Source organism: Labeo rohita, unplaced genomic scaffold (assembly GCF_022985175.1).
Source record: "Labeo rohita strain BAU-BD-2019 unplaced genomic scaffold, IGBB_LRoh.1.0 scaffold_66, whole genome shotgun sequence".
NCBI lineage: Eukaryota > Metazoa > Chordata > Actinopteri > Cypriniformes > Cyprinidae > Labeo > Labeo rohita.
In genome coordinates this window covers 790732-801190 of record NW_026129590.1, presented here as the reverse complement: position 1 = coordinate 801190, position 10459 = coordinate 790732, and the positions used below count along the sequence as shown (strand labels likewise).

The following is a 10459-nucleotide window of genomic DNA, read 5'->3' as shown; positions in this document are numbered from 1 at the left end:
TTCGAAAAAATTGACAGATTATTGTTGCTTTAAATATGAATACAAATCTTCTTTTTGTCACTTTTCCCACAGGAATGCACTTATACGTCCACGTATAGATTACTTTTGGTCTGTTGGACCTTATCATTAAAAAGGCTGGTTTCCGAACTGAGCTTTCGTTCAGTTACCGAGATGGTGAATAATAAATGTTTTAGAGATGTTTTGCATGTCTCGTCAGAAAATGCTGATGAAATAAGTAGCGTAACTTGTTACCTTGGAATAAGCCCTAAATCAACCAAACAACAGCCAGCCTACTAAATAAACCAAAGTTAATTTTAATTATTTTCATTATTATTTTTTTATTGAAACTCAGTAGTGGATCGAATAGAGAATGCAACATACTTGTTAACATTTTTGTTAAATATTTGTCTGGTGCCTCCTGTATCGTTGAATAGTGGTGGTTGTTCAAAATTTAGGGGATGCTTGATAGGTTGGAGTTTAGGACCGCGCGGTTGTTGCTGCTGCTCCTATGGATTTTGACACGCAGTACAGTAACAGCCTACGTGAACATCAACTTCTTTCTAGTTGTTTTCCGCTTGTTTGCACATAATTTAACAGATTTCAGGATAACAAATGTATAGTGATTTTTTTATAGCTAGTATTAGCTAGTATTGTTTGTCACGGCCTGCTGTTTTTTGTTTTTTTTTTAAATCAAAACGGTAGATTTAGTTTTGCTTTAGTTTCTCCTGCAGTATACTGAATGAGAATAATCTTCTCATTTTAAATGGCGAGAACAGCAGCTCTCACTGTTCTCCTCACTCTCATACACGTTGCATGTGGTCAGTTAGAAGATGTGATCGTTGATCGATACTTCATTCCAACACACTGTTCGAGAGAGGTTCAGACCGGAGATTATGTTCGGTATCACTATAACGGCACATTCAAGGACGGACGGAAGTTTGATTCTAGGTGAGTAAACTCATTATACCTTAATGTGCAGCGGACCTCTGAACCTGTTATCCATTTCTTTTCTGTAAGGCATCAATTTCAACAGGACAAATGTGCACAAAGGGACGGTTGCAACGAGGGGCAGTTGCAGCATGGCTTATTTCTTCAAACTGGAATAAACTACAGTGATGATATTCATACTGCACATGCTTTATTGGCCCCTCATTCCTCCTGTAAGGAATCAGCCACATGTTAACAATCCTTCTACAAAAAAATAATTTTCATGGTAAACAAAGTCATTTTTAAAAGCAAAACATAAAAAAAAAAAAAACAACAACATTTTAATCAGCATTTTCTGAGCTTCTAATAGGCATAGCTAGCGTGTGTCAATGATATTTTGGCAGGCTAATATACCAAGTTCTGTCACGGCTATCAGTGTAGGGACAGTTGCAACACATTGTTGTAGCCATCCAAGCATGCTGTCCTTTACCACAACACTGATTTAAAAGCTTGCCATAACATTACATAATTGCAGTTTTATGGATTAATAATGAACCCCTTTCAATAGTTAGTGAATAGGTTAAAAATGTACTCATTACTTGAGAATGTTTTTCCATTCACTATTCTTTGGTTTTATACAGCCAATTTACCTTATTGAAGACCCTGTCTGTGCACAAATAATATATATATATATATATATATATATTGCAAAATGATATTTAAGAATGATTTAATTACATTTTAATGAATGTTGCAACTGTCCCCTGTTGTGGGGTCAGTTGCAGCATTTCACTTTGTCTGTTCAAGTGTAAATTGTATGTATACTGTCACATGTACACATGTTACAGCAATGTGGGTAAGTAGCTGACAGATGTGGCTTTATTTGTATTAAAATTTTGGCTTTCTAATACAAACAGTCTCTGAGAAACTAAAGGAAATGCAAAAAGTGTTCCAACCATCCCTGCTATCCCCTATTATATGCAGGATATTGATTTAAATACACTGGACAGATTTTACAGAATTTATGCTTTTACTGGTGGTCTGACAACAAATACAGTACAATATCATTGTGATAAAGAAAAGAGAAAAAAAAGATCAAAAACACTGATTACTGTATGGGAATTAAACCCCACAGAGAGACCAATATGCTCAATAAAGACCAGGTGTCAAATTTGTTCAGTCAGCTGACGTCAGTCCACACTTCCAAAGGCCATAGAAAATTATTAAGAGGAGCCAGCCTTCAACTAACTTAGAATGCAGAAATACTTACAGGCCTGGTTTTATAGACAGGGCTTGGACTAAACCAGGATTAGGCCATAGTTCAGTTGAAACAGCTCAGACTTACATTTTAGTCTGGGACTAGGCTTAGGCCTTGTCTGTGAAACTGGGGGTTAGTCATGTTGACATCATTTCTACAGGTTCTGATAGATGGACAGTACAGAAAATTCTAGCAACATCCAAACATGATGTTTTTGCAGACATCCTGCCCTCCCCATTCATTTAAAAATACTTTTACACTTTCAGAGAGAGCTGAACAAGCCTTTTCATTCTACTTTAACTCATGCTTGAGTAAAATGGAATGAAATTGTCTATTTTTCAAGAAAGATGCCATGCAACTTATGCTATACACCTAAATGCAGGGCAAGTTTTAGAGACACAATCTTAAAAAAAAGTTTTTCTCAGCTACTTTGGTGCATTTCTCAGATTACAGTTCAAATCTACTTGTTCACCGTAGTCACTTGTTCACATCATAAAAAAGCAGTTTCTCATGCTGCAAATGCTTTGGTACATTCACGCAATTGATTATGTACTATTGTCCCACATTATTAAATGCTACTGTCACGTTGCTCAAAATGGGTTAAACTGGTTCTTGTTGAATAATCTTACTCCCCAAAACATCTAGGCATTAATTCATTGCGCAAGCCAGTAAATCCAAAGTGGTGAAACTAGTTTTCATAATGTTTCAAGTATGTTTTCTATGCATTACTACAGTTACAGTTTTTCGATTGGACACATTTCTTTAAATTCTGGTCACTTCTCTCAAAACAGTTATAACAGTGATCTGAACATGTTGTAAGTGTCCTAAACAAATTGTAAGTTTTCATTCATTTCATATAAAATACAAATCCTCCCACTGGAGATACTGCAATCTACAAGAAGTTCCTGAGAAATGCGATTCTTTTGTTATTCTAACAGAATGGACCATTTGGTTCACACCTTTGCAGACACGTTTGCATCTGAAGCACAGTAACAATGTTAATGTATCTGACTAAAGATGTGTATTATCTTTCACTGTGCACAGACTTCTCAAATGTTTTCATAAAAGTTCATACAGCAAACCAAAATTGTAATATATCAGGAGAAAAAACAACAACTGCAGCTATTTGTATTGGTTTTACACGTATTACATGTATGTACCAATGTACCATTTGTCCAAACACAACAAACAGAACTCTGTAATTTGTCATATTATGAAATATACATGGCATCCCAGAAAGCAAGCATTCATTGATACAATGTTAAATCAGTGGCACTGAATCAACATCACTTTTGCACCCACAATTAATGTTTAAACAAAACAAAACAAACAAAAGTAATGCCATTAAATCGGTGTTAGAGTGTGATGTTGGTTCACCATCATGCTTGCACTGTTAGAAAATGAAACACAACTACATCTACATCCTGAAATCAACTGCAAATAAAAAAGACATCAGATCTCTCAAAATCTCAGCAGAGGAGGATTAAACAACTCCTTCACACATAGCTTCACACATTACTAACCAGATTGACTTTATTTCTGTCAGACATTTACTGAAGTCCTTAGAATTAACAGAGGTTTAGATGTTCATGATTTATTGAGTTTTATTTGAAGTTACAATTATCGAGGTCAGTGTTTGCTTTAGCTGGAGATGTATGTCTAAAAAGTGGTGGAGTGGGTAGAGGAAGGTGTATAATGAGAGAAAGAAGAGTGGAACAGGTAGAAAGAGATGAGCAGAGAGGAGGATGTGATAAAATGAGGAGGAAGTGTAATGAGAGAAAGGGTGAAAGATGTTGGAAAACTGTTTTTTTTTTTTTTTTTGTTTTTTTTTTACTTCAGTAAAAAATGTGTTATGTGTTTACTCAGGTTTCGTTTGTATTTTGTTTTGATATACAAAACAACAGAAGAAATCAGGAATGTCAGTGGCAATCAAATTATTACAGATTCATCTCAGTGTGGACTGCAGAGTGGCTCTGGCTGTATGAAAGGCAGACTGGGGCCAAAAGTATTAAACAGAACACGTGAAATTTGACCATGTCAACACGCACGTTTGTCTGTTTTAACGCGACAACACACAAAGCAGCCAGTAAATTTGCTGTATCAACAGTGCCTGTTGACACGGTCAAATGTCACACGTTCCATTTAAAGACTTCAAACAGTATCAAAACAAAGTTTTCAAACGAGGCCAAAGCCGGCTGTGATTACAGCACTGAATATATCAGTCTCATTCTCGTGTTTCAGTAGTGTGACAAGAACATAACGGTGCATTTCCACTACAGCATCAAATCTGCACTCTGTGCCGCTGGCATCGCTACAGCACCACTGCTTTGGTGCGTGTCAAATTTAGGGCAGAGCACACCTCTGAAAACAATGATTACACCCAGTTTGCATTTCATCTCCTTTTTTTTTATTTTTTATTTTTTTATTCACAAATAAAAAAAAAAAACAAACAACGAAAACAAAAACACAACCAACCCACAACAACCAACAAGAGACATATGCATTACATACAATGTTAATTAAGATAAACATATACAGAATGTACCTTCCAGCAATCTATAAAACCATATTAGTATTTCCAATTTAAACACACCCCACCTTTTTTTTTTTTTTTTACAAACTTGTGATATATTCTGAGGAAGATTATCAAAAAATGGGGACCACAAATTTTCAAATTCAGCTTCATTGCCATTACTGATGGCCCCAAGACATTCTTAAGTAAGAATTCTGAAAATCTTGTTATACCACTGGTCCACTGTTGGGAGCTTATCCTTAATCCAGACCTCAAGTATACATTTACGAGCCACAAATAATAATGCACTTGCCAGCTTGACCTGAAGACAAGACAGTACTTCTTCCCTAAAACCGCTGGATATCTTGCCAGCTCTTCAAAGTACTTTGTAAGAGAGGATTGTCACAAATTTCCGAGCCAATGGACTTCCATTCTGAGGTAATCACCAAATGTAAAGAGGAAGGGACGAACAAACCATGAATCTATTTCTGTTTCTGAAGTCTGTTGTAACCACTTCATAATAATGGTTAGAGAGAGTTGTGGGTAAACTGAATTAAGTATTTATTGATAAATGGAAGAAGCAAAACCGATTAAACTTAGCTTCAGGAATTAAGTACGGCTGGAGGTGGTGGTAATCAGGGTTTTCAGGCTGGAAGACAGGCTGATGAAGATTCACAAGAGCAAGGAGCATTGAGTCTGGTATCTAACGAGTAGATCTGACAACTGACAGAGAAAGTCCTGGGTATTTATAGAGGTGAGCAGTGATTGAGTGCAGGTGCCGGTGATCAGAAGGCTGGTGATTGTGAACGAGTAGGTGTGGTGAAGGAATCTGACCGTCCGGGTGTGGTACTGACAGTACCCCCTCCTCCACGGGCAGCTCCCGATGCCCGAAAGTGATGGCGAGGGCGGCCCCTAGGTCTGGGTGCAGGTCTTTCTGGGTGTTGTTGATGGAATTCGGAGAGTAGCGTAGGATCTAAGATATCCTTGCGTGGAATCCAAGACCTCTCCTCAGGACCATAGCCTTCCCAGTCTATGAGGTATTCGATCTGGCCCCCTCGCCGTCGGGAATTTAATATCTCCTTTACCCGATAGATGGATGGGTCTTCCAGGATCTCCGGAGGAGGAGGTACCTCAGTGCCGTCAGATTCTGTGGAGGGAGGAAGAGGAGGATTAGTGGCAGGTTTAAGGAGGGAAAAATGGAATGCAGGGTGTATGCGGTAGTGAGAAGGGAGCTGGAGCTGGTAAGTGACAGGGTTAAGTTACCTCTGGATGGGAAACGGCCCGATGTACCGCGGACTGAGTTTCTTGCAGGGCAGCCGGAGGCGGATGTCCTTGGTGGAGAGCCAGACTAACTCTCCAGGTTGAAAGGTGGGAGCTAGACGACGTCGGACATCCGCAAAGATCTTGTGACTCTGGACTGCGTGCTGGAGGTGTACATGGGCCGAGTCCCAGACCCTCTCACTCTCCCGGAACCAGTGGTCGACGGCTGGGACGTTACTGGGCTCTCCTGACCAGGGGAACAGAGCGGGTTGATAGCCCAGAACACATTGAAACGGAGTGAGGCCGGTGGTGGATTGTCTCAATGAGTTCTGGACGTATTCAGCCCAAGGAAGGTAACGGCTCCAGTCGTGCTGATCGGAAGAGCAATAGGCCCGGAGGTATCGTACGAGTTCTTGAATCTTCCGCTCAGTCTGGCCGTTAGTTTGAGGGTGGTAACCGGATGACAGGCTGACGGATATCTGGAGATTTCTGAAGAAGGCATGCCAGACACGAGAGATGAACTGTGGCCCCCTGTCAGACACAATATCTTCAGGTAGGCCGTGGTACCGGAAAATGAAATGAAGGAGGGCTTCAGCTGTTTCCATGGCCGTTGGTAAGCAATTCAGGGGTATGAATTTGCAGGACTTGGAAAACCTGTTTACGATGACTAGGATGCAGGTATAGTTGTTGGATGACGGTAAGTCTGTGACAAAATCAATGCCTATATGGGACCAAGGACGAGTAGGTATGGGTAATGGCACGAGTTTTCCACATGGTAACTGGCGAGGTGTGTTGGTCATGGCACAGACTGAGCAGGCACGGACATGTTGGGATACCTCGCTGGCCATTTGTGGCCACCAGAACCGAGAACGAAGGAGTGAGAGGGTCCTCTTGCTGCCTGGATGTCCAGAGCCTGGAGAGGAGTGAACGGAGTCCAAAAGGGCTGAGCGCATGGATGATGGAACGTACAGTTTGTCTTCTGGACCTCCCGGCGGAACTGGCTCCAGGGAAGTAGATTCCTGGAGCTGGCGATCGAGGTCCCAGATGATGGGGCAAAGGAAGTGCTCTGGAGGAAGGATGGGATCGGAGGTGGTCGGCAGGTCTGGCTGATGGAGGCGTGATAAGGCGTCGGCCTTAACATTCTTGTGGCCAGGACGATAGGTGATGGTGAAACGAAATCTAGAGAAGAAGAGGGCCCACTGAGCCTGGCGAGGGTTCAGTCGCTTTGCCTCTCTGATGTACTCCAAGTTACGGTGATCAGTGATTACGGAGAACGGATGTCTAGCGCCCTCGAGCCAATGTCTCCATTCCTCCAGAGTTTGATCGCCAGCAGTTCCCGGTTGCCGATGTCGTAGTTTTGTTCCGCCAAGGAGAACTTCCGAGAAAAGAAGGCGCATGGATGAAGTTTAGGAGGCTCTCCAGGGTATTGTGAAAGTACGGCTCCCGCTCCGATGGTGGAGACATCCACCTCCACGATGAAGGGCTCTTGTGGATCGGGGAGGACTAGAGCAGGAGCCGTACAGAAGGCGGATTTTAAGGAGGCAAAGGCTTGTGAGGCGGAGGGAGTCCAGATAAGGGTCTTCGGTTTCTCCTTCAGAAGGTTTGTGAGGGTGGCAGAAAGAAGGCTGAACTGGTTGATGAAGCGGCGGTAGAAATTGGCGAAGCCCAGGAAACGCTGTAGCTCTTTAACAGAGGTAGGTTGGGGCCAGTCCCAGATGGCTGCGACCTTGTTAGTATCCATGCTGATCCCGTCAGGGCCGATGACGTACCCGAGGAACTGGATGGTGTTTTGGTGGAACTCGCATTTCTCTGCCTTGAGGTAAAGGTGGTGTTGTCTCAGCTTCAGAAGGACCTGCGCAACGTGGTGGCGGTGTTCGGCCAGGTTCCGGGAATAAATCAGGATGTCGTCGATGTACACTACAACGAACTGATGGAGGAATTCCCGGAACACCTTGTTCATGAAGCTCTGGAAGACAGAGGGCGCGTTGACTAGCCCGTACGGCATAACCCGGTAATGGTAGTGGCCGGCAGGGGTGATGAAAGCGGTCTTCCATTCGTCTCCAGAGTGAATGAGGACGAGGTTGTAAGCGCTGCGAAGGTCCAACTTGGAGAAGATGCGAGCCCCACGCAGTTCCTCCAGGGCAGCTGGGACCAAGGGAAGAGGATAAGGAAATTTGATGGTCTGGGAATTGAGGACACGATAGTCAATGCAAGGTCGCAGGCCTTAGTCCTTCTTCTCCACAAAGAAGAAACTGGAGGCGGCTGGCGAGGTGGAAGGGACGATGAAATCTTGTTGGAGAGCCTCCTTAATGTACTCCTCCATGGCCTTCTGCTCCGGGATGGACAACGGTTAGATCTTACCCTTAGGTAATTTCGCTCCAGGCAGCAAGTCGATGGCGCAGTCCCATGGCCTGTGTGGTGGGAGTTTGGTGGCAGCCTGCTTGCTGAACACGTCCTGGAACGCCCGGTAGTCTTCGGGTATGGAGGTGCTCTTGTAGGATTCGGGACTCTCCACTAGGGTGGATTGTAGTTGCAGGTTGGGACTGGGAAGGTTTTGAAGGCAGGATTTATGGCACTCGGGACTCCAGCGGAGGATATCACATCTAGTCCAGTCCACCATCGGGGAGTGTTTGACGAGCCATGGGCGTCCCAGGACGATATCCACTGTGGCACCCTCCAACACCAGAAAGGAGATTTCCTCTGAGTGGAAGTTGCCGATTCGGAGTTGACAGACTGGAGATCGATGTTTTATGCGGCCGGGTCCCAGGGGCTCACCTCTGATGGTGTTGATACGGTATTGTGGTTCTTGAGGAAGAGCAGGGAGGTTCAAATCCTTTAAGGTGTTGAGCGAGATGAAGTTCCCCGAGGCACCAGAGTCGATAAGGGCTTTGACTGTGAAGATAGAATTTTTTATCAATAGCCGGACTGATAACTGAGACATGCTGATCACATCGGGAAAGACTTGCATGATACTCACAAAAGGTCTGGGAGGGCGAACTGGACAGGAGTTCAGGGCATGACCATTTTCCCCACAGTACAAGCAGAGCCCTTGGGACACACGGCGGAATCTTTCGGTTGCAGAGAGATGATATGAATCAGTTTGCATGGGCTCTGGTGTTGGAGGGATTTTCTCAGGGTTGGGCGAGGCGGCAAGTAGACCGTGAGATTCAGGGACACATGCTGACAGACGTTGAGCAATTTGAATGGTGGGGCTTCCAGACCAATTGCATCGTCAAAAATCACCAGCTGCTGTCTAATGCTGATGTTCAGGCCCTGGCGATACGCTGAGCAGAGCGCTGGCTCGTTCCATCCACTAAGGGTCGCCACAGTGAGAAAACGGAGGGTATAATCACTCACCGAAGAAGAACCTTGGCAAAGACGGTACAATTCATCCGAAGGAGACAGTTTTCCGGTGGCTTTTCCAAATACTTCTTTGAAATGTTTGACGAAGGAGGTGAGACTACCAATAATGTGATTTTCCGCTTGCCACAGTGCGTCCGCCCAATCCAGCGCTCTGCCCGACAGCAGACTGGTGATGAACGCAGTTTTAGATCGCTCCGTCGGGAAACGCTGAGGTTGCATCTCAAAATACAAGGTGCACTGAAGCAGGAAGCCGTTACATTTAGCCGCCTTGCCCAAATAACAAGCAGGTAAGGCCATGGGACTTCCAGAGGCAAGCGGGGTAGTACTCGGTTGAAACTGGTGAAGTGACAGGAGAGGATCCGAAGAGGGGCGAACAGACATGATGAGGGAGTCTGTTTTCTTTGGTCAGATCTTCTGTCAGGGTTCCAGAGAGAGAGAGAGAGAGTTGTGGGTTAACTGAATTAAGTATTTATTGATAAATGGAAGAAGAGAAACAAAGAAGGTTCAGTTCAAACATAACATCATGACCTAAAACAAACAAACAAAAACAAAACCGATTAAACTTAGCTTCAGGAATTAAGTACGGCTGGAGGTGGTGGTAATCAGGGTTTTCAGGCTGGAAGACAGGCTGATGAAGATTCACAAGAGCAAGGAGCATTGAGTCTAACTAACGAGTAGATCTGACAACTGACAGAGAAAATCCTGGGTATTTATAGAGGTGAGCAGTGATTGAGTGCAGGTGCCGGTGATCAGAAGGCTGGTGATTGTGAACGAGTGGGTGTGGTGAAGGAATCTGACGGTCCGGGTGTGGTACTGACAGGTACAATAATCTAGGAAGTACATTCATTTTTTAGTTTACTCTGCCTATCCAAGAAATTGGAAGGTCTATCCAACAATCTAGATCATTTTTTCACTGTTTTCAGGACTGAAACTAAATTAAAATTGAACAACTTTTTAAGATTCAGAGAAAAATTAACACCCAAATAGCCAAATCCCTTAGGTGACCACTTGAAGGGAAACATTAGAGATGGGGCAGAGTCTCCCCACTTACCCAATCAGAGTTGCCTCTGATTTATTAAAATTAATCTTGTAACCCGAAAAATAACTAAAGCTATCTATCAGATCAGTCAAGGCTGTCC

General features: G+C 43.5%; 1 protein-coding gene across 1 annotated transcript in view; it reads left to right on the top strand.

Annotated features, from left to right (window-relative positions):
• The first annotated feature begins 339 nt into the window (after positions 1 to 339).
• Positions 340 to 10459, top strand: part of fkbp10a (FKBP prolyl isomerase 10a) — a 52841-nt gene continuing 42721 nt past the window's right edge. Inside the window, exon 1 of the mRNA XM_051104246.1 lies at positions 340 to 948. Within this exon, the coding sequence (XP_050960203.1) occupies positions 764 to 948 (185 nt within the window). The 5' untranslated portion in view covers positions 340 to 763. The remainder of the gene's footprint in view (positions 949 to 10459) is intronic.